General features: G+C 44.3%; 1 protein-coding gene across 6 annotated transcripts in view; it reads left to right on the forward strand.

The window, feature by feature from the left end:
- mtif2 (mitochondrial translational initiation factor 2) overlaps nucleotides 1-24,374 on the forward strand; it is a 68,975-nt gene that overhangs the window by 21,015 nt on the left and 23,586 nt on the right. For all 6 annotated transcript variants that reach the window (XM_078556939.1, XM_078556940.1, XM_078556938.1 and 3 more), the window contains exons 4-5: nucleotides 3,197-3,368; nucleotides 11,132-11,292. In XM_078556939.1, coding sequence (XP_078413065.1) covers nucleotides 3,197-3,368; nucleotides 11,132-11,292 — 333 coding nt within the window. The remainder of the gene's footprint in view (nucleotides 1-3,196; nucleotides 3,369-11,131; nucleotides 11,293-24,374) is intronic.

Below are 24,374 nucleotides of genomic sequence, written 5' to 3' on the forward strand. Positions count from 1 at the left end.
TATACTTAAGTGTTAAAATCAGATTCGCATAAATAAATAACCTGGTCTCATTGATGGAAAGGGAACACAGCGTGTTGTGCAAGTCAGGAAGGCATTTAGCTGTTAATATTTTATTTGTAACTTTGTTTACCTTCTGGCTTTGTTTTAAAAGTAGCCCTGTAAGATGACTGCATGGCAGGTAAGGGCATATCTCTCACTAATTTGACACTGGGAAGGAACTTGATGTAGTAATAATATATAAATATTTTGATGCTCATTGTTCCTGGTCAAATGTTAATTAATGGGTTCAGGAATATGTGTCAGGGACGTCCATAATTATCAGAGAGGCAGAAAGCTGCAGATAAAGTTATTATCAAAGGACTCTATCTCAGGTGCAGTTTTATTTATTTTAGTGTTGCTGTCATTTCCTACATGGGAGGAATGGTATTGTTCTGTATATATTTTCTATATTCAGGACAAATCCAACCCAGCCAATTACCGCCCCATCAGTCTACATTTGATCATTGGTAAAATAATGGAAGGGGTCATCAACAGTGCTATAAAGCTTAACAATAACCTGCTCACTGACGCCCAGTTTGGGTTCCGCCAGGGCCATTCCGCTCCTGACCTCATGACAGCCTTGGTTCAAACATGGACAAAAGAGCTGAAGTCCCAAGGTGAGGTGAGAGTGACTGCCCTTGACATCAAGGCAGCATTTTACCGGGTGTGGAATCAAGGAACCCTAACAAAACTGGAGTCAATGGGAATCAGGGGAAAAGCTCATCACTGATTGGAGTCATACCTAGCACAAAGGAAGATGGTTGTGGGGCTGTTGGAGATCAGTCATCTCAGCTCCAGGACATCATTGCAGGAGTTCCTCAAGATAGTGTCCTCGGCCCAACCATCTTCAGCTGCTTCATCAATGACCTTCCTTCCATCATAAGGTCAGAAGTGGGGATATTTGCTGATGATTGCGCAATGTTCAGCACCATTCGTGACTCCTCAGATATTGAAGCAGTCCATGTCCAAATACAGCCAGACCTGGACAATATCTAGGCTTGACAAGTGGCAAGTAACATTTGCGCCACACAAGAATTCACCAAAGCCTGTCCACCATCTGCAAGGCACAATGATGGGATATTCTCCACTTGCCTGGATGAGTGCAGCTCCCACAATACTCAAGAAGCTTGACACCGTCCAGGACAAAGCAGCCTGCTTGATTGGCACCACATCCACGAACACACACTCACTCCCTCCACCACTGATGCAGAGTAGCAGCAATGTGTACCATCTACAAGATGCACTGCAGGAATTCACCAAGGCTCCTTCGACAGCACCTCCCAAACCCACGACCACTACCATCTAGAAGGGCAAGGGCAGAAGATAGATGGGAACACCACCACCTGGAAGATCCCCTCCAAGTCACTCACCATCCTGACTTGGAAATATATCACAGTTCCTTCACTCTCGCTGGGTCAAAATCCTGGAACTCCCTTCCCAACAGCACTGTGGATGTACCACATGAACTGCAGCAGTTCAAGAAGGCAGCTCACCACAACCTTCTCAAGGGTAATTGGGGATGGGCAATAAATGCTAGCCCAGCCAGCAAAGCCCACATCCCATGAATGAATAAAAAAAATTACTGTAAATTTGTTGTATTGTCATTGCTATTGCTTACATGTCTCTATTATTAACAGTCTATTCTGTAGTTTATTGCCTAAGCCTTGGTCTGATGGAATGTTTATTCACCTTGAGAGTCTTCCAAGGATCCACCCTTGACCCCCTCCTCTCATCTACATGGCTTCTGCTCCTTGGCGCTATTATTCACATGGAGTCAGTTTCTCCGTGTATGCTGATGGTATCCAGCTAAACCGCTCTGCCAGATTTTTCAATCCCTACACTGCCCTGCGTGCTGTCAGACTGCTTGTCCACCAATTAATCTCAGATGAACTGCAATTTCCTATGGCAATGCATTGAGGAGATCAAATCCAGCTCTAATTTTTAATCTGGGGCTAGTGGGAAGGGGCTGTTACTTAGCCAATGTGAGGCATAAGCAATTTTAAGTCTCAGCCCCATTTAAATCTTGCTATGCTGACTCCCGCCGAAGCTGATGGGGTTGGAATGGAAGCTGGCTGACAAATGTGCCAAGTCATGCAGCTGCAGGCCACCAATTTGGACTCAAGAAAACAGTTCCTGGCACAGTTATAGGCACAGCAAGAGGAGCCTGGGGTTGAGGAGCCCATAGACCAGATTGATGGGGAACCATTTAAAGAGAATTAAATAACTTCCCTGGGCCTGTTCTGACCCTTGATCCTATCTGCTGCCAGCTTTGTCTATGAATTGGGCAATACAGCTGTGATCCCAAATTAAAATCTCACTGATCTATGAATTATTGCTACTGGGCCCTGAATTTTCACATCAATGAGGACACCAACAACCCGAGCCTTTGGCAGGTGGCCTATATTCTCCCAAAAAAACAAGCTAAATAGATGAAAGGTATGGACAACGGGAATGCAGCAGGTAGCCATTTTAATTCCTCACCTATCCCATTTCTGCCAGGTGAACAGAGTTAAAATCAGGCTGCATCATAAAATACGTATTTTAACCATCAACTCTTGGCCATTGTCTCAAACTGAACCAAATTGTTTGTAATCTCAGCATCTTATTTGACCCTGTATTTCAGCTTCTAATCCCCATATCCTCTCCATCACAAAAAAGTCCACTTCAACATCAACTGTGTCTGTTCTTACCTCAGCCTCTCTGCTGCTGCTTTAGTCCCCTGTGGACAAGTATTCCAATGCTCACCTGGGTGATCTCCTATCGTCCCCTCTCTAGAAACTTTTATCATCATTCCTGTCCTTACTGACTTTCATTGATTCCCAATCTGTCACTCCTCATTTAGAATTCTCATCAATGTTTTCAAATCACTTCACTACTTTCCATTCATCGTCCCTTTAACTTCATCTAGTTCTACAATTCTCTGTAACTTTCCATTCCTCTGACTCCAGCTTCTTCTGCACTTCATTTTTTGGTGGTTTGCCTTCAGCTGCCTAGGCAGATTGGTCTTCCAAACTGTCTCCAGCTCGCTCTCCTCCTTTAAACCCAACATGATAGGATTAGAAAAATAAAGTATCAAAAGTGCCTAAAAAAGAGAAAAATAAGTTATTTCTACATGTATTTCTAAATATTCAAATAGTTAATTTCTTTCTGAATGTAGATCATGTGTATGAGGCTCTGCTGCACACAAATATTGACATAGACATCCTAGAACAGGATTTTGTCTTAGATGAGAAATGGATAAAAGAGGTCATAAAGAAGTCTGGAATGAAGTTTAAGTGGGCAAAACTTTCAGAAGAAAAAGTGAAAGAAAATAAAGATGCTGTGAGAAGGTAGGTTCTGTATTTAATTGCATGTAATCAGGCAATAATGGTTATGTTCTGTTAATACTTTGGTAAAATATCAATATTTTTAAATAGGAAAATTCAAGCTATATTGAAATGTTTCATCTGCCTATTCTGCAATGGTATCAAATCACTACAGAAATGTTGAATAAAAATAAAACCCGATGGAGCACCAGGCATCAACCTAGATACCGGATATGACAACGGTACACCCTGTGCTGTCGAACCTGTAAAGTCCTCCTCACTAACATCTGGGGACTTGGGCGAGAAATGGGATACAAACTAGTCAAGCAACAGCCTGATACTGTCATACTCACTGAACCAAACCTTGCAGCCAATGTACCAGATTCCTCCATCCATGGAGGTATCCTGTTGCAGCAGCAGGTCAAGCCCACCTGAAATGTCGGCACTTTGGTCAGGAGGGAGTGGTCCTGGGAGTCTTCAACATTGACTCCGGACCCCATAATTCTCATGGCACCAGGCCAAATATGGACGAAGTGACCTCCTGCTGATTACCACCTACCACTCTCCCTTGGCTGGTGAATCAGTACTCCACCATGTTGAACACCACTGGGAAGAAGCGCTAAGGGTACAGAAGGGCACAGAATATACCCTGGGTGGGGAACTTCACCGTCCATAATTTTGGCTTGGATTTTTGCTCCCTAGTTGGGAGCGCAGAGTCAGGACATTTCCCAGCTACACAAACCTGACCTGGGAGAAAGTGGCCTAGAAGATCAGATTTTCGTTCTAGGATGTCAGGATTCCCTGGGAGTTGGGCTGGGCTACGGAACAATTGCAGAAGCAGGCTGGGCAGAAGGCCTGCCTCAGTGCACCAGCACTGTATTGAAGTTTTAAAAAAACCCAATTCAGACAGCCTTGCAGCCCTCACCCCACACACCCCCTCAATTCCCACACGCTCACCATGCCTCACCCATGCCACCTCATGCCCCTCACCCACTGACTCATATCCTCCATGCCAAACCATGCCCCCACCCACCACCCCATGGCTCCTCATACCCTCCATGTTAACCTATGCCCTTCTGCCCATCCCCCCCCCCCATGGCCCCTTGTACCCTCCAAGCCAACCTATGCCCCTCACACATCCCCATGTCCCTTTGCCAACCTAATGCCAACTCATGCCAACACTTGTCACCTTTTGCCCTTGCACCTACCATGCCAATTCACCCAGTATCCATCATGGGCAGACCCCAGGATACATGCTGAGATTAAATAAAATAAAATTCCAAGTGTCTATTGCAGACTTTATTGCTTAAAAAAACACTCTCATTCATAAAACCCCATTTACTACATTAACTACATTATCCCTTAAAGTAACAAACGTTTCAGTCAATTCTATAATACCTTATAAAAACAAGCATTGGAATTCACAGTCCCACTTCAAAGAGTCCATAACCAGTCAATCAAACTGAAATGGCAGGCTTAATAGATGGTTGTGAAATCAGTCGCTCTCCATCGTTGCGAAAATCCAGGCATTTTTGTCTGAATTCATTGTAGACGACACAAATAACATCCCAGAAATACATGTAGGTCAGGAGGAGAAAGAGAGGGAGGATCTATTAGAACTAAACGCTGACTTCATCTGAAGATCTTAAAAGAAGTGGCTGCAGATATAGTAAATACATTGGTTTTAATTTTCCAAAATTCCCTTGATTCTGGAATGGTCCCATCAGATTGGAAAATAGTGAATGTAACTCCCCTATTACAGAGAGAAAGGAGACAGAAAACTAGTAATTACAGGCCAGTTAGCCTAACATCTGCCATACAGTAAATGCTCGAATCTATTATTAAGGAGATTAGAAAGTCTTAATGTAATCAAGCAGAGTCAACATGGATTTGTGAAAGGGAAATTATTTTTGACTACATTAGAGTTCTTTGAGGAAGTAATAAGTAAAGTCGATAAAGGGGAACCTCTAGATGTGGTGTACTTAGATTTCCTAAAGGAATTTGATAAGGTGCCACATGAAAGGTTACTACACAAAATAAGAGCTCATGGTGTAGAGGAAAACATATTATCATTAATTAGAGTTGGTTGGCTAACAGGAGGCAGAGCATAGAGATAAATGAGTCAAAATATGGTGCAAAAGATAAGGCTGAGGCATTTGCTGCAATCTTCAGCCAGAAGTGCCGAGTAGATGATCCATCTCAGCCTCCTTCGGAGGTACCCAGCATCACAGATGCCAGTCTTCAGCCAATTCAATTTGCTCCACGTGACATCAAGAAACGGCTGAAGGCACTGGATACTGCAAAGGCTATGGGCCCTGACAATATTCCGGCAATAGTAGTGAAGACTTGTGCTCCAGAACTTTCCGTGCCCCTAGCCAAGCTGTTCCAGTACAGCGACAACACTGGCATCTACCTGGCTATGTGGAAAATTGCTCAGCTATATCCTGTCCAAAATAAGCAGGACAAATCTAACCCGGCCAATTACCGCCCCATCATTCTATCCTTGATTATTAGTAAAGTAATGGAAGGGGTCATCAACAGTTTAGCAATAACCTCCTCATTGATGCCCAGTTTGGGTTCCGCCAGGGCCATTCAGCTTGACCTCATTATAGCCTTGGTTCAAACATAGTCAAAAGAGCTGAACTCCAGAGGTGAGGTGAGAGTGACTGCCCTTGACATCAAGGCCACGTTTGACCGAGTGTGGCATCAAGGAGCCCTAGCAAAACTGGAGTCAAATGGGAATCAGGGGAAAACTCTCCACTGGTTGGAGTCATACCTAGCTCAAAGGAAGATAGTTGTGGTTGTTGGAGGTCAGTCATTTCAGCTCCAGGACATCATTGCAGGAGTTCCTCAGGGTAGTGTCCTTGGCCCAACCATCTTCAGCTGCTTCATCAATGACCTTCCTTCCATCGTAAGGTCAGAAGTGGGGATGCTTGCTGATGATTGCGCAATGTTCAGCACCATTCATGACTCCCCAGATACTGAAGCAGTCCATGTCCAAATGCAGCAAGACCTGGACAATATCCAGGCTTGGGCTGACAAGTGGCAAGTAACATTCACACCATACAAATGCCAGGCAATGACCATCTCCAACAAGAGAGAATCTAAACATTGTTCCTTGATGTTCAATGGCATTACCATCACAGAATCCCCCACTACCAACACCCTGGGGTTACCAATGACCAGAAACTGAACTGGACTAGCCATATAAATATTGTGGCTACAAGAGCAGGTCAGAGGCTAGGAATCGCGCAATGAGTAACTCACCCCCTGACTCCCCAAAGGCAGAAATCAGGAGTGTGGTGGAATACTCCCCATTTGCCTGGCTGAGTGCAGCTCCCACAGCACTCCAGAAGCTTGACACCATCAGGACAAAGCAGCCCACTTGATTGGCATCACATCCACAAACATTCACTCCCTCCACCACCAATGCAGAGTAGCAGCAGTGTGTACCGTCTACAAGATGCACTGCACCAAGACTCCTTAGACAGCACCTTCCAAACCCACAACCACTACCATCTAGAAGGACAAGGGCAGAAGATAGATGGGAACACCACCACCTCCAAGTTCTCCAAGTCACTTACCATCCTGACTTGGAAATATATCGCAGTTCCTTCACTCTTGCTGGGTCAAAATCCTGGAATTCCCTTTCTATCAGCTCTGTTGGTCTATCTACACCACATGGACTGCAGAGGTTCATGAAGACAGCTCACCACCAGCTTCTCAAGGGCAACTAGAGATGGGCAATAAATGCTGCCCCAGCCAGCGAAGCCCATATCCTGTGAGTGAATAAAAACACAATTTCAGGTTGGCAATTTGTAACCACTAGAGTGCCACAGGCAATAAATTGTGACCTTGCCAGAAATGCTCACGTCCCATGAACGAGTAAAAAAAATTGATTTCAGCATAATCTGTGAAAAAGCATGAACAAACAGTTGATGGTATATCAGTTGGATGTTTCATTGTATTTAGATGGTGAGCATTAACTGGCGATTCACTTGTGCTATAGTAAAAGACTGAAACTGTGGTGCATGTCAGAAATGTGTGTCTCTAAACAAAAAAAATGTATAAGTGTGTAAAGACTAGCCTTTAGTTCTATCTTTTGCCTCCTAACTATCTTTGTTGCAATAGAAACTCACCTTGTCTCCGTTTGGGAAACTGCACTGACTAACTGGCACATCCATTTTTAAAGTTCTGTTTTGCTTTCCATTTTTCTGTCTGGATTTCCTATCTTTCTTCTGTTGTGAAAATAGCTTAGTTTTGCATTGGCTGGGGACTCAATTCAAATGTTCATATAGTTAACTAAGTATTGCACAAAAATTAAGTATGAGCTTGTCATTAAAAGCCATATAATCAGAGAATAGATTTGCTTATTCAAAAAAATGCATGGAACAGAATATTTGAGTCCTCTATTCCCTAATAAAAACATTACTCTTTCTCTCTTACCTTGACCAATCCTTCTGGTACAGTCCTCATCTCCATTCCCTTAAGTTCAGGGATAGACTTGAATGGATATGGCAGACAGGTGGTTTCACCATTCACTGTGAGATCTGCCTGGACCACATTAAGCAATATCTCATCTGTTAAAATTGCTCATAATTCCAGGCTCATCACAGAATGCAAGGATAAATCCCGTCTTCTTAAACCCCTCTCCCCATCTCCTCTACCCTCACCTCTAAAAATAAGTGTAAAGAGCTCATGGACTTCTTTGTCACTCAGATTGAGATCAGCTAACTGCCTCTGCTGCTTCCCTTCCTTCCATTAGCACACTGGGCTAAACTTCCTCCAAAGTTTTCCCTGTTCTTTCCCTAAGCTCTCATCTTTCTCTAATTTCCTTCCTGTCTCCTCATGCTCTCTTCAAGCTCATCTTGTCCCTGGTACCCACCTCCTACGCCATCAGCCCTATTTCATCTAAACTGCTGACCACTAGGATTCGCTTCCTGATCCTGATATTGTTAACAGTTCTCTCTCTTCAGATATGTCCCTTTCTGCTTTAAATCTGCCATCATCACAGTTGCCACAAAAAAACAACTGTGACCCCACTGTCCTTGCAAACAACTGCTTCATCTCAAACCTCCCTTTCCTCACCAACGTCCTTCAATCTTTTCCAGAACTCCATGTTTGAATTCCTCCAGTCAGGTTTCCTCCCTTACCATCATGGTTCTTATCATAGGCACAAAGGACATCCTGTGCAAATGTGACAGAGATAAGCTATCCCTCCTTCTTGTTCTCCAACTATCTGCAGCTTTTGACACAGTTAACAGCATCATCCCTCAGCGCCCCTCCACAGTTATGCAGCTGGGTGAAAATGCATGCTCCTGGTTCCATTCTTACCTATCTAATCATAGCTTCTCTTTCCACTCCCACACCATTACTTCTGGTATACCCCAGGCATCTATTCTCCTACTTCTTATCTACATGGTGAGGTGAGAGCAACTGCCCTTGACATCAAGGCCACATTTGACTGAGTGTGGCATCAAGGAGCCCAAGCAAAACTGGGGTCAATGGGAATCAGGGGGAAACTCTCCACTGGTTGGAGTCATACCTAGCACAAAGGAAGATGGTATGGTTGTTTGAGGTCAATCATCTCAGTCCCAGCACATCACTGCAGGAGTTCCTCAGGGGTGTGTCCTAGGCCCAACCATCTTCAGCTGCTTCATCAATGATCTTCCCTCCATCATAAGGTTAGAAGTGGGGATGATTGCGCAATGTTCAGCACCATTTGCGACACCTCAGATACTGAAGCAGCCCATGCCCAAATGCAGCAAGATCTGGACAACACCCAGTCTTGGGCTGATAAGTGGCAAGTAACATTCGTGCCAAAAAAGTGCCAGGCAATGACCATCTCCAACAAGAGAGAATTCAGCCATCTCCCCATGACATTCAATGGCATTACCATTGCTGAATTCCCCACTATCAACACTCTAGGGGTTACCACTGACCAGAAACTGAACTGGACCAGCCATATAAATACTGTGGCTGCAAGAGCAGGTCAGAGGCTGGGGATTCTGAGGCAAGTAACTCACCTCCTGACTCCCCAGAAGCCTGATTACCATCTATAAGGCACAAGTCAGGAGTGTGATGGAATACTGTTTCACTTGCATGTATGGGTTCAGCTCCAATAACACTCAAGAAGCTTGACACCATCCAGAACAAGCAGCCTGCTTGACTGGCATCCCACCCATCACCTCCAAGACCCACTCCTTGCACCACCGAACCACGGTAACAGCAGTGTATACCATCGACAAGATGCACTGCAACAACTCACCAAGGCTCCTTTGACACCACCTTCCAAACCCGCGGCCTCTACCACCTAGAAGGATAAGGGCAGCAGATGCATGGGAATACCACTGCCTGCAAGTTTCCCTCCAAGCCACACACCATCCTAACTTGGAACTATATCACCATTCCTTCAGTCATTGGGTCAAAATCCTGGAACTCCCTCCCAATCAGCATTGTGGGTATACCTTCACCACATGGACTGCAGCGGTTCAAGTCAGCGACTCACCACCATCTTCTCAAGGGCAAATAGGAATGGGCAATAGAAATGCTGACCTAGCCAGCGATGCCCATGTCTCATGAAAGAATAAAAAAAGCTATCCCTTGGCCACATTATCCAAAAACACAGCATTAGTTTTCACGTGTACACAGATAACACCTAGCTCTCCCATATTACTCCTCTCTTAAGTTCCTCAGTGTTGCTAAATTATCAAACTGCTTCCCCGGTACGGATGAATAGAAAAGTCCTCCAGTTAGATATTGGGAAGATTGAAACGATTGTCTTCTGGCCCTGCAAGATATTTCACTCCCTAGCCACTTACTCCATCCCTTTTCCTGGAAACTGCCTGAGGCTGACCTAGACTATTCACAACCTTAGTGCCATATTTGATCACGAGATGAGCTTCTGACCAGGTATTCGCACCATAACTAAGAATGCCTATTTCCACGTCCGTAATTTCGCCGGACTCTGCCCCTCCTTCCACTCATCCACTGCTAAAACCTTATTCTCTATATTTGTTACCCCTAAACTTGACTATTCCAATACAATCCTGGCTAGTATCCCATGTTCTACCATCCGTTAACTTGAGGCCATTCAAAACTTTGCTGCCTGCGCCTTTGCTTGTACCAAGTCCTGTTCAGCCATTGTACTTGCTAACCAACATTGACTCCTAGTCAAGCAGCACCTGGGTTTTAAAATTCTCACCCTAGTTTTCAAATTCCTCCATGGTCTTGCCCATCCCAATTTCTGTACTTTCCTCCAGCCCCACAAAGCTCAGATATCTGCACTCATCTAGTTCTGACCTCTTGAGCATTCCCATTTTTACCTACTCTACCATTGGTGGCTATGCCTTCAGCTGTCTAGGCCCTAAGCTGTGGAATTCCCTCCCTAAACCTCTTGATCCCTCTACCTCTTTTTGCTCCTTCTAAGACATTCCTTAAAACCTATCTTTTTGACCAAGCTTTTGGCCTTCTGCTCTAATATTCCCTTATGTAAGTTGGTGTCAAATTTTGCTTTATCAAACTCCTGTAAAACGCCTTGGGGCGTTTCATTATGTTAAAGATGCTATATAAATACAAGTTGTTGTCGTTAACAACTGAACCCAAATCAGCTATTCTTTCCGATAGCCTTTGCCCATGTTGACTATACCATTTGGAAAATATTATTTTCTATTCTGTTATCTTTTCAAGACTTCTTACTAGATTTCTAACTGCTGAGGAATTAAATTAACTTAGTATGAGATTTCACTATCATCTGTAAACTAATCACTACATGCTTTCTGTTTTAGGCCACTTTCAGATCCAACAGTGCTAGTTCCCCGGTCACCTGTAGTTACTATAATGGGTCATGTTGACCATGGAAAAACAACATTACTTGACAGTCTTAGGAAAACTCAGGTTACAGCTATGGAGGCAGGAGGTATCACTCAACATATTGGAGCATTCCTTGGTATGTCTTGCATTCCTCTTTTTGCCTGTCTCAGTTGTACCTGATAAATATTTTTTTACTCAGCTGTGTTTTTCAAAAAGTACAGTGCTTATATTTTTAAGGAGCATGTTTTTTTGGTGAAAATATAATCAACTCCTAGTATTGTTTGTTTGACACTCATTGGAATGTGCATACTATGTCAGATTTTTAGTTTTAGGAGCATTTTCCTACAATGGCATCTTTAAAATATCTCTTTTCTGCTATAATCTGTCTGTCATCTCCATCTGTCATATCCCTGCTCTAATTGTGAGGAGGAGCTGGAGCCCAGTCCCCGGTGACACACTGAATGGGATAACATTTAGAAAAAATGTATTTGGTCAATTTACCAACAGTTTCCCCAGGTGAGTGCTAGATTTGCTGCCATCAACCTGTGGGGAAGCCAAATAAGGTAGCTAAAGAGTCATTTTAAAATTTTTTGTTCCCACCACAAGGCAATTTTTCCAGCGTCACACAGGCTGCCTGCTATGTCAAGACCCCAGCAACTCAGAGGAACCAGCTGCACTGTGGGAGGTCACAGCTGTGTGAAATGTCAAGCCTTTTTAATGTTTATCGGCAAGATATGGCAAGCCTGATGCATTCCCGTGTCAGAGGCTTGCTATAGTGCAAGCATCTCCTGGAGGCTAGTGCTGAGACTGATGCAGTGCAAGCCGCTCCCCTGATGATGTTGACACCTTCATTGTTTCCCTGCTGCTTGCCCCTCAGTAGCACTCTTGCTTGTGACACTGTGAAGGCTGCCAGCCCAGCAGTGGGCCACGTTGTGTCTACCTCCCTCCTCCAGCACTCATCCACCGTCCTTAATTGGATGGTGTTCCCGGAGGCAGGTTCTTAATTGTCCGGCTCATGTAAGATTGCGCCTGAAATCCCACCGCTGCTGCTGTGAATAGGGTCGGGACTTGAAAATTATCACCCAAAGACTTTTAAAGTCAGGAAGATTCAGCCTGATGTCATTGGAGTAGGAGCCGCGATATCACACGCTTTTTCCCATTCTAATGCTTAAACAAGAAAGTTTTTTTTGCATAACACCTTTTCCCTTGAATTAGCTGAAGCTTTTTCACATGGTCTTAGCACAAGTTAAGGACAGCTTAACCAACGATAGTTTGGGCACATTCTAATTTCAAGTGCCTGCTTTGCTAAGAGTTCATGAGCTGGCATGTCTTTTAATCATCTGAAGACATTGGACCATTGTGAATTCCAATCCTTATTAATAGAAGGAATGGAAAAAGTCTTGCATTTATACAGCAACTCAGAGTTTCTTGCAACAATTTTTCCACATGATTCACATACAATGAGTTATTTTGAAATGTAGTGATAGTTTGTAAAATGAAGTTTTTTAAAATTCATTTACGGGATGTGGACCTTGCTGGCGAGGCCAGCATTTATTGCCCATTTCTAATTGCCCCTGAGAAGGTGGTGGCAAGCTGCCTACTTGAACCACTGCAGTCCCTATGGTGTAGGTATGCCCACAGTGCTGTTAGGGAGGGAGTTCCAGGATTTTGACCCAGCGACAGTGAAGGGAGTGGAAGGAGTGAATGTTTGTGAATGGGGTGCCAATCAAGCGAGCTGCTTTGTCCTGGATGGTGTCAAGCTTCTTGAATGTTGTTGGAGCTGCATTCATCCAGGCAAGTGGAGAGTATTCCATCACACTCCTGACTCGTGCCTTGTAGATGTTAGATCCATGTATGTCTTGGTGCCCATAAATGTTGTGAGCCTAATAATCCAAACCTTGATATGAATGCAAACAATATTCACAAAAATAACCAGTCAGGCCATTGATCCTGCTGTTTTCAATGGATCATTTACAAGTTGCCTTAAATTCACAGGAATCATAGAATCTTTACAGTGCAGAAGGAGGCCATTCAGCCCATTGAGTCTGCACTGGCCCTCTGAAAGACCATTCTACCTAGTCCCACTCCCTGGCCTTATCCCCATAACCTTGCAATTTCTTCTTTTCAGATAGGAATCCAATTCCCTTTTAAATACCTCGATTGAACCTGCCTCCATCACCCTCTCAGGAGGTTCGTTCCAGACTCCAACCACCCTCTGGGTGAAAAAAAGTTTCCTCACATCACTTTTACTCCTTTTGCCAATTATTTTGCATCTTGGCCCTGTAGTTCTTGATGATCTCTTGACTGGGAGCAGTTTCTCACTACTTACCCTGTTCATACATCTCAGCGTCTTGAATACTTCTATCAAGTCTCCACTCAGCCTTCTTTTCTCCAAGAGAAACAGTCCCATCCTCTCCCTGGTTTATCCCTGGAATCATTCTTGTGAATCTCCTCTGTACTCTCCAATGCCATCACATCTTTCCTTAAGGATGGCGCCCAGAACTGGATGCAGTACCCCAGATGAGGCCTAACTAGTGACTTATACAAGTTCTACAATGACCTCCTTACTCTTATACTCAATGCCCTATCCATAAAGCCTGCCTCCATCACCCTCTCAGGAGGTTCGTTCCAGACTCCAACCACCCTCTGGGTGAAAAAAAGTTTCCTCACATCACTATTACTCCTTTTGCCAATTATTTTGCATAATTTTGCATTATTTTGCATACTATATGCTTTATTAACTGCTCTCTCAACATGCCCTGCCACCTTCAATGACTTGTGTACATATAAACTGAGGTCTCTGTTCCTGCAGCTCCTTCAGCGATTTTTTCTCTATATCATCTCTCCATATTCTTCCTGCCAATATGAATCACCTCACACTTCTCTGCATTGAATTTCATCTGCCACTTGTCTGCCCAATCCACCAACATGTCTAAGTCCTTTTGGAGTTCAAGACTTTCCTCATCACAGTTTCTAATTTTCGTATCATCTGCAAATTTTGAAATCATGCCCTGCACACCACAGTCTAGGTCATTAATATCTATTAGGAAGAGCACCTGGGGAACTGCACTACAGACCTTCCTCCAATCTGAAAAACAACCATTCATCACTATTCTCTGTTTCCTGTCACTCAGCCAATTTCTTACTCCAGTGCCTACTCTCCCTTTTATTCCATGAGCTAGAATTTTGCTTACAAGTCTGTTATGTGGCTCTGCATCAAATACCTTTCAAAAATCCACATGTACCACATCAACAGTGTTGCCCTTATCAACCTACTCAAAACCTACTTACCCCCTCAAAAAACTCTAGCAAGTTAATTAACCATGATTTTCCCTTAATGAATCTATGCTGGCTTTCCTTAATTATCCTGCACTTGTCTAAGTGATTATTGATTTTGTGTTGAACTATAGTATCCAGAAGTTTCCTTATCACTGAAGTCAAACTGACTGGTCTGTAGTTGCCAGCTTTATCCTGGCACCCCTTTTTGAACAAGGGTGTAACATTCACAATTTCCCAGTCCTCTGGCACCACCCCTGTGCCTAAAGAAGACTGGAAGCTTGTCACTAGTGCTTCTGCGATTTCCACTCTCACTTCCCTCAGTGCCCTTGGATGCATCTCATCCGGTCCTGGTACCTGATCTATTTTAAGTAAAGATAGCCTTTCTAACAACACCTCCTTCTCAAAAGTAAATTATTCAAGGGTACTAGTTACCTCCTCTCTCATCTCGGCCTGGTTAGCATCCTCTTCCTTTGTAAAGACAGATGCAAAGTGCTCATTAAATACCTCCGCTATTTCTCCTGCCTCTATATGCAAGTTTTTTTATCCCTAATTGGCCCTACTCTTTTACCACCCTTTTATTATTTATATATATACATACATATGAATTAGAAGTAGGAGTAGGCCACTCGAAACTGCTCTGCCATTCAGTAAGATCACGGCTGATCTGAATGTAACCTAAACCCCATATTCCTGCCTGACCCTGCTAACCTTTCACCCTCTTGCTAATCAAGAATCTATCTAGCTGTGCCTTAAAAATATTCAAAGACTCTGTTTTCACTGCTTTTTAAGGAAGGGAGTTCCAAAGACTCTCAGCCCTCTGAAAGAAAAAAATTCTCCTCATCTCTGTCTTAAATGAGGGTCCCCTTATTTTTAAACAGTGACCCCTAGTTCTAGATTCTCCCACAAGAGGGAACATCCTCTCCACATCCACCCTGTGACAACCCGTCAACATCTTAAAGGTTTCAATTAGTCGCCTCTTACTCTTCTAAATTCCAGTGGGTACAAGCCTTTCCTCATAAGACAACTCACCCATTCCTGGTATTAGTCTAGTAAACCTTCTCTGAACTGCTTCTAATGCATTTACATCTTTCTTTAAATATGGAGAGCAGTACAGTACACAATATTCCAGATGTGGTCTCACCAATGCCCTGTACAACTGAAGCATAACCTCCCTACTTTTGTAATCAATTCTCCTCACAATAAACAATAACATTCTATTAGCTTTCCTAATTACCTGTTGTACCTGCATACCAACCTTTTTGTGATTCATGCACTAGGACACCCAGATCCCTCTGAATCTCAGAGCCCTGCAATCTTTTACCATTTAGATAATAAGTTTTTTTATTCTTCCTACCAAAATAAGCGATTACACATTTGCCCACATTATACGCCATTTGCCAGATCTTTGCCTACTTAATTAACCTATCAATGTCACTTTATAGCCTCCTTACGTCCTCTTCACAATTTACTTTCCTACCTATCTTTGTGTCGTCAGCAAATTTAGCAACCATTCCTTCAGTCCCTTCATCCAAATCATTTATATAAATTGTAAAAAGCTGAGGCCCCAGCACTGATCCCTGTGGCACACCACTCATCACATCCTGCCAACCAGAAAAAGACCCATTTATGCCAACTCTCTGCTTCCTGTTAGTTAACTAATCTTCTATCCATGCCAATATGTTACTCCCTACACCATGAGCTTTTATTTTCTGCAAAACCTTTGATGTAGCACTTTATCAAATGCCTTCTGGAAACCTAAGTACAGTACATTCACCAGTTCCCCTTTATCCACAGCACATGTGACTCCTTCAAAGAACTCCAATAAATTGGTTAAACATGATTTCCTGTTTACAAAACCATGTTGACTCTGCCTGATTGCCTTGAGTTTTTCTAAGTGCCCTGCTATAACACCTTTAATAATAGCTTCTAACATTTTCCCTATGGCAGATGTTAGGCTAACTGGCCTATAATTTCCTGCTTTCTGTCTCCCACCTTTTTGAATAAAGGAGTTACATGTAGCATTTTCCAATCTAATGGAACCTTCCCCGAATGTAGGGAATTTTGGAAAATTAAAGCTAACGCATCAACTATCTCACTAGCCATTTCTTTCAAGACCTTGGGGTGAAGTCCATCCAGACGCGGGGCTTTGTCAGTCCACAACCCCAACAATTTGCTCAGTACCACTTCCCTGGTGATTGTAATTTTTCCGAGTTCCTCCCTCCCTTCCATTTCCCGATTTACAGCTATTTCCGGGATGTTACTTGTGCCATCTATAGTGAGGACCGAAGCAAAATACCTGTTTAATTCATCCGCCATCTATCTCCCTACTTTCCATTATCAATTCCCTAGACGCACTCTCTATAGACCCAACACTCACTTTGTTAAGTTTTCTTATTTAAAAAGCTGCAGAAACTCTTACTATTCATTTTTATATTACTAGCTAGCTTTCTCTCATACTCTAATCTTTCCCTCCTAATTAATTTTTTAAATCATTCTTTGCTGTTCTTTATATTCTTTGCAACCTTCTGACCTGCCACCTGTCTTTGCGTAATTATATGCTTCTTCTTTAAGTTTGAGATTGACTTTAACTTCTTTAGTTAACCACAGATGGTGGGCCCTCCCCTTGGAATTTTTCTTTCTCATTGGATTGTATATATTCTGTGTATTCTGAAATATGTCTTTAAATGTCTGCCACTGAACCTCTGTTGACCTATCCCTGAACCTCATTTGCCAGTTCACTTTAGCTAGCTCTGCTTTGATGACCTCATAATTGCCCTTATTTAAGTTTAAAATACTAGTCTTGGACGCACTCGTTTCTCCCTCTAAATGAATGTAAAATTCAATCATATTATGATCGCTGCTACCTAGGGGTGCCTTCACTAGGAGGTTATCAATTAATCCTATCTCGTTGCTCAATACTAGGTCTAGTATAGCCTGTTATAATAAAAACAAAAAATGCTGGATAAACTCAGCAGGTCTGACAGCATTTGTGGAGAAAGTAACAGAGTTAACGTTTTGACTCTGTATGACTCTTCTGCTCTGAAGAAGAGTCATATGGACTTGAAACATTAACTCTGTTTCTCTCCCCACAGTTGGCTCCAGGATGTGCTGTTCCAAGAAACTATCCTGAAAACATTCTATGAACTCATCTAGGCTATCTTTGCCTGTCTGATTTTTCCAGTCTACATGTAGATTAAAACCCCCCATGACTATTGCTGTACCTTTCTGACAAGCTCCTGTTATCTCTTCTTTTATACTCTGTCCTACTGTGTAGTTACATTTAGGAGGCCTGTACACCACTCCCACAAGTGATTTCTTGCCTTTATCATTCCTCATCTTGACCCAAACCGCTTCTACACCCTGGTTTCCTAAACTTAAGTCATCCTTCTCTAATTTGCCAATATGATTAATTAACAGAGCACCTCGCCATCTTTTCCTAACTTCTTGTCCTTCTTAAATATCACTTAGCCTTCAATATTCAGTTCCCAATCTATGTCATCCTGTAGCCATGTCTATGTGATGGCTATCAGATAGTGCAAATAGAAATGAATAAGTACAATCAGTTCAAGTGCTTTGTTTCGAATGCCATTTAATTTAGATGCAGAGCCTTTAGTTTTGTTATTTTATTATTTTTGTAGCTTCTAGCCATATCTGCTGATTTACACTTAGGTTTGCACTCCATTCCTGTCAGTCTGTTTGTAATTTCCCATATTAATACTTGTCTCTCCTCTTTGGTTTACCACATCTTCCCAAATTTGATCCCTTGCCCCTACTATTCAGTTTAAAACCCTCTTAACTTCCCTGGTTAGGTGGCTCATGAGGACACCAGCTCCAGCACAGGTCAGGTGTAGATCGTCCCAACGGTACAGATCCCACTTTCCCCATAACTGGTGCCAGTGCCCCACAAACCGGAACCCACTTCTCCCACACCAGTCTTTCAGTCACGCATTTGTTTCCCTAATCTTATTCGTCCTATGCCAATTTGCACGAGGCTTAGGTAATAATCCAGAAATGATTACCTTTGAGGTTCTGCTTCTTAATTTGGTGCCTAGCTCGTCATGCTGCGGGCTCCTCCCCCCCGCCCGCTGCGGGCTCCTCCCCCCCGCCCGCTGCGGGCTCCTCCCCCCCGCCCGCTGCGGGCTCCTCCCCCCCGCCCGCTGCGGGCTCCTCCCCCCCGCCCGCTGCGGGCTCCTCCCCCCCGCCCGCTGCGGGCTCCTCCCCCCCGCCCGCTGCGGGCTCCTCCCCCCCGCCCGCTGCGGGCTCCTCCCCCCCGCCCGCTGCGGGCTCCTCCCCCCCGCCCGCTGCGGGCTCCTCCCCCCCGCCCGCTGCGGGCTCCTCCCCCCCGCCCGCTGCGGGCTCCTCCCCCCCGCCCGCTGCGGGCTCCTCCCCCCCGCCCGCTGCGGGCTCCTCCCCCCCGCCCTGGCACTGGGCCGGACTCTGACTCGCAGACCATATGTTGGACAACCTTGATTTAAAGTAATTGGCAGAGGATTAAAAGAGAATTAAGAGAGACTTTTTTGATCCTGAGGGTGGTGCGGTCTGGAACTCACTGTCTGAAAGGGTGGTAGAGGCAGAAACTCTCATCATGTTTCAATAATACTTGGATATGCACCTGAACATCTTTAACCTACAGGGATATGACTAAGAGCTGGAAAGCGGGGTTAAGCAGGATAGCTATTTTTGGCTAGCAAAGACGTGATGGACTTAATGGCCTCCTGTGTCATAAATTTTCTGTTTCTATTCCTCCTGACCTCATGCCTTCTTTAATTCCTTCCCTCTTGAGTATTCTGCCTTCTCAAATCCCTTCCCCAACATGCAGCACTCCTCAGTCTTCCTACTGTCCTGCTGCCATCCCAGCCTTAACTGTCTCTTTGGTAAGCTTACAGCTTTCCACTGTGCCTTTCTTGGCATCCTCCATAGGCCTCATTGAGGAATATGTCCTTAGGAGCAGTGACCACAACTGCCACATCCTACACTGTCAATGACCTTCCTGCCCAGTGCACCCATTAGTGGCTCTCTTGCCAATCTTCTCCCTGTCCAACTTACGCCTTCCAGTGCTGACCCTGTGGGGATTCTGCCAGCGGATCAGCTTTCACAGCCCCTCTCTGCATCCCCCTCAATGGTGTCTCTTCACTTATGAACAAGGCCCTCTCCATCCATGAGCTTACTGTGGATGAATGCGTTGACATAGTGGCCTTGACAGAAACCAGGCTAAGGGATGCTGTAGTCTCATTGTTCTCCTATACATTCCACCACCTGATCTGCCCAGACCATCATGGTGGTGATGTGGCTTTTATGGCAAAATCTCCTCCTCTGAGCATCTCATATTGTTCCATTCCCTCAATTCATTTAAAATTTTTGTTTTATACCATCCAGCCAAATACCAGAGAAAGTTTCTTGCCACGTTATTTTCACTGCTTTCCCCCTTCAATCTCGGTGATTTCAAACTCCACCTCAACTATCTCTCCTCTTAAGATCACTGCCCTCTTATCTTGCCTTCATCTCTCCCTCCATAGAAACTCCCCAACTCATTTTTGCGTCCACTCTTTCGGCCTTGCCATCGCATGTGACTGCGCTATTCTCAACCAATCAATCACAGGTAAGGCCATTTCTGATCACTTCCTTGTATTGCCCTCCACCCACACCTCCCTTCCCCCTTCTAACCCTACTTCCTTCTGCATCCACCCCTGGAAAAAAAACCTCTCCCAATTCATTTACAACAGCTGTTTCAAAGCTCCAACTGTCTAGCCTTTGGCCTTCATTCACCTTGATATTTCTGCAATTACCAATCTGCTCTACCAGGCCATTGATGCCTAGTTCCCACTGCAACAATTAGTCTCTCTCACTTTGGCTGTTCCCCAGGTATGGCCCTTACCTTCCCTACCTTAAGCCCAAGGGATACAACACAGACTTGAACAGATACAGCAGTCAACTGCCGTGTCTGCTGGATCATATCGGTGCCTTCCCACAATACCTTCCCATGCAATTGCAGGAGGTATAACACCTGTCCCTTTACCTCCTCCCTCCTCACCATCCAAGGCCCCAAGCACTGCTTCCAGGTGAAGCAGTGATTCACTTGCATTTCTTTCAATTTAGCCTACTGCATTTGCTGCTCACAATGCAGCTTCCTCTACATTGGGAGAGTAAATTTTTTGCAGAACACCTTTGCTCAAGAATGACCTTGTTCCTCCTGTCGCTTGCCATTTCAATTCACCATCTTGCTCTCATGCTCACATTTCTGTCCTTGGCTTGCTACAATGTTCCAGTAAAGCCCAATGCAAATTGGAGGAACAGCACCTCCTCTTCCGATTAGGCACTTTACAGCCTTCTGGACTTAACATTGAGTTCAATGACTTCAGGCTATGAATTCTGTTCTCCATTTTGATCTTTTTTTCCCATCCCCCCCTCCACCGCTCCCCCTCAGTGCCAGTCTGTGGTGTGTTTTGCTTTCAGAAAGTTCTGACCCTTGTTCTGCTATTAACACATTCTGCTCCTGCTTTCAGACACGGCTGACCTTTGTGCCACTATTAACACCTGCTTTAATCTTTAACAGTATCATCCCCACTCCCTTTGTCTTGTGTCCATGACATCTTTGTCATTTAATCTTTCCTAATCTTCAACCTATCCCTGACCTTCTATTTTGCCCCACTTGCTCCATCCCCCACCCTTTCAACAGCGTACAACCCATCACATTTTTACCTCTCTTCAGCTCTGAAGAAGAATCATTTAGACTCAAAACATTAACTGTTTCTCTCTCCACAGATATTACCAGACCTGCTGAGTTTTTCCAGCATTTTCTGTTTTTATTTCATATAAAGAACTGTTGGGTCCTGCTAATAACAACAACAACAGGCACCACCATCACTAAGATGAGGTTACAACGCAAAATTTGACACTAAGAACATAAGAAATAGGAGCAGAAGTAGGCCATATGGCTTCTCGAGCCTGCTCTGCCAGTCAATAAGATCATGGTTGATCTGATCTTGGCCTTAACTCCACTTTCCTGCCTGTCCCCTGCACCTTCCTCACACCTACCCACCCCCCTCCCCCCCCACCCTGCCCTATAACTCTCGACTTCTCAATAGTTCAAAAATCTATCTGTTTCAGCCTTGAATATATTCAATGACTCAACCTCCAAAACTCTCTGGGGTAAAGAATTCCAAAGCCAAAACTGAGCCATGTAAGGCAATATTAGGGCAGATAGCCAAAAGCTTAGTGAAAGAGGTAGAATTTAAGGAGCATCATAAAGGAGGAAAGAGACGTAGAGCGCTGGAGAGGTTTAAAGAGTGAATTCCAGAGCTTAGGGTCCATGGGGCTGAAGGCATGGCCACCAATGGTGGGGCAATTAAAATTGGGATACACAGGAGGCTTGAATTAGAGGAACTCAGATATCTCGGAGATACCTTGTGTCCATGACACCTTTGTCATTTAATCTTTCCTAATCTCCAACCTATCCCTGACCTTCTAGTTTGCTCCACCCCCCCACCTTTCCAACAGCGTAAAACCCAACTCATTTCTACCTCTCTTCAGCTCTGAAGAAGAATCATATAGACTCAAAACGTAGGGCTGGAGAAGATTACGTAGATAGGGATGGTTTGAAAATAAGGATGAAAATTGTTAAATCAAGGCTTTGCTTAACTGGAGGCTGAGCTAGGTCAGTGATCATAGGGCTAATGTGTGTACAGGACTTCGTGTATGTAAGGAATTGGGCAGCAGAGTTTTGGATGACCTCAGTTTTGTGGAGGCTAGAATGTGGGAAACTAGCCAGGAGTGCAGTAGAATAGTCAAATCTGGAAGTAACAAAAGCATAAATGAGGGTTTCAGCAGCAGATGCCCCTGGACTTGTGCAGAGTTCTACAATTTTATAGAAGGCGAAATAGGTAGTCTTAGTGATGGCACTGGTATGTGGTCGGGAACTGATCTCGGGGTGAAGTGTAACAACAAGCTTGCGAACAGTTAGTCTCAGACTGTTGCCAGGGAAAGGGATGGAGTCAGTAACTAGGGAATGGAGTTTGGAGTGGGGTTTGAAGACAATGGCTTCAGTTTTCCTAATATTTAATTGAAGGAAATTTCTGCTCATCCAGTACTAGATGCAGAATAAGCAGCCTGATAATTTAGCAACAGTGGAGTTGAGAGATGTGATGGTGAAGTAGAGAGGTGTATCATAAATGTGAAAACCAATGCCCTACTTTCTAATGATGTTGCCCAGAGGCAGCAAGTAGATGAGAAATAAAAGGGGACCAAGGATAGATCCTTGAGAGACACTAGAGCTAACAGTGTGGGAGGCGGGCAGTGAAGCTATTACAAGTGATACTCTAGCTACAATTAGATAGAATAGAATGGAAACAGCAAGAATGGTCCCGCTAGCTGAACAATAGTTGAGAGATGTTGGAAGAAGATGGTTTGGTCAACTATGTGTAAGACTGCAGACATGAGGAGGAGGGATAGTTTACCTTTGTCACAGTCATATAGCATGTCCTTTGCAACTTTAGTATGAGCTGATGCGGTTCTGTGGCAAGGGTATAAACCTGATTTGAGGGATTCGAGCACAGAGTTCCAGGAAGGATTGGCACAGATTTGTATGGCGATAACACATTCATGGACTTCAGAGAGGAGACAGTGATCAACAGTTGAGTGGAAATAGGGTCAAGGGAGCAGGAGATGGGCTTCGTGGACAAGTTAAGTTCAGAGAGACCATGAGCGAAAATAGGAGAGAAACTCGGGAAAGATGGAAGCTCAGGGCTGGTGCCAGCAGGATACTTTAGAGGAAGCTTGGCCCAGTGGGCTGGTGGAATGGAGGGAAGTGGCAGAGGCAGACGCTTAGGTCATCTCAATCTTAGTGACAAAGAAGTCTTTGTGCTCTACACACTTATTGTGGAAGAGATGGGAGAGGGGTTTAAAAAGATGGTTTGCAGTAGTGAAAAGAAGCCAGGAATTTTCTTTACATTCCAGGGTGATTCTGGAAGAGAAACACGACCTTGATGGGTGGTGGTCAGATTTCAGTGATGTGTCAAACCCTGATGACTGGGACCACCTTCCCGCTTCTTCCTCCTTTGCAGCTGGTGAAACACAGAGTCTTTCTGCGCCCGTTCTGCCATTTTTGGTTTGCACTTTGTCTGGCACCTCCCTCTGACCTTGTCACCCTGGGTGGACCTACCAGGAGCAAGGAACTCCCGACGCCATTGCTCAAGGGATCATTGGAACACACAAGCCTTTTCACTACGTCAAGGTGGCAATCCATGGAGAAACTTCCTATTCCAAAAAGCAGACCAGCTGCGAAGGCGGAAGGAGTTTTGCCTGAATGCTTGTGGAGCTGGCTTCAAGAAGGACCTTAGCCTTTGTTTGATGGTCCTCCCATTTAATCAGAAGGAAGCGGAGGAGGCACTGCTGATGGAATTTCTCTAGTTCGCTACAAGAAACTCAGCCTGTGCTTGAATGTTGACAAAACAAAACTCGTATTTCAACGCACACCTGGTCAGCCAAATATTCCACCTCCCGTATATGTTGAAGGAGAGACTCTTGAATATGTTGAGCACTTCCCATACATTAGCGGCCACCTGTCTCAAAGGCCACCATTGTTGCGGAGATCCAACACCAGATCAATGGCACCAGTTCGACCTACTATCAGCTACAGCAGTGAGCGTTTGACAGCAAAGACCACCGCAAGTCAACAAATGATGAGTGTGTCATCACCACATTCCTGTACTACAGCGAGACCTGGACTGCGTATCAGCAAGAGTGAGAAATTCTATCAGCAATGCCTCCACCACATCCTCTGGATTCAATGGGAGGATTGTCGATAAAAAGCTAGTGTCGTTCTTGAAGCCAGGTCCACAAGCATTCAGGTAAAACTCTTGCAAAATCACTTTGATGGACAGGGCACTGTTTGCATAACTGAAAATCGTCTATCCCACTCTGTTCGGTTTTTTAAATTCTCAG

The sequence above is a fragment of the Cetorhinus maximus genome, chromosome 14 (assembly GCF_964194155.1).
Source record: "Cetorhinus maximus chromosome 14, sCetMax3.hap1.1, whole genome shotgun sequence".
NCBI lineage: Eukaryota > Metazoa > Chordata > Chondrichthyes > Lamniformes > Cetorhinidae > Cetorhinus > Cetorhinus maximus.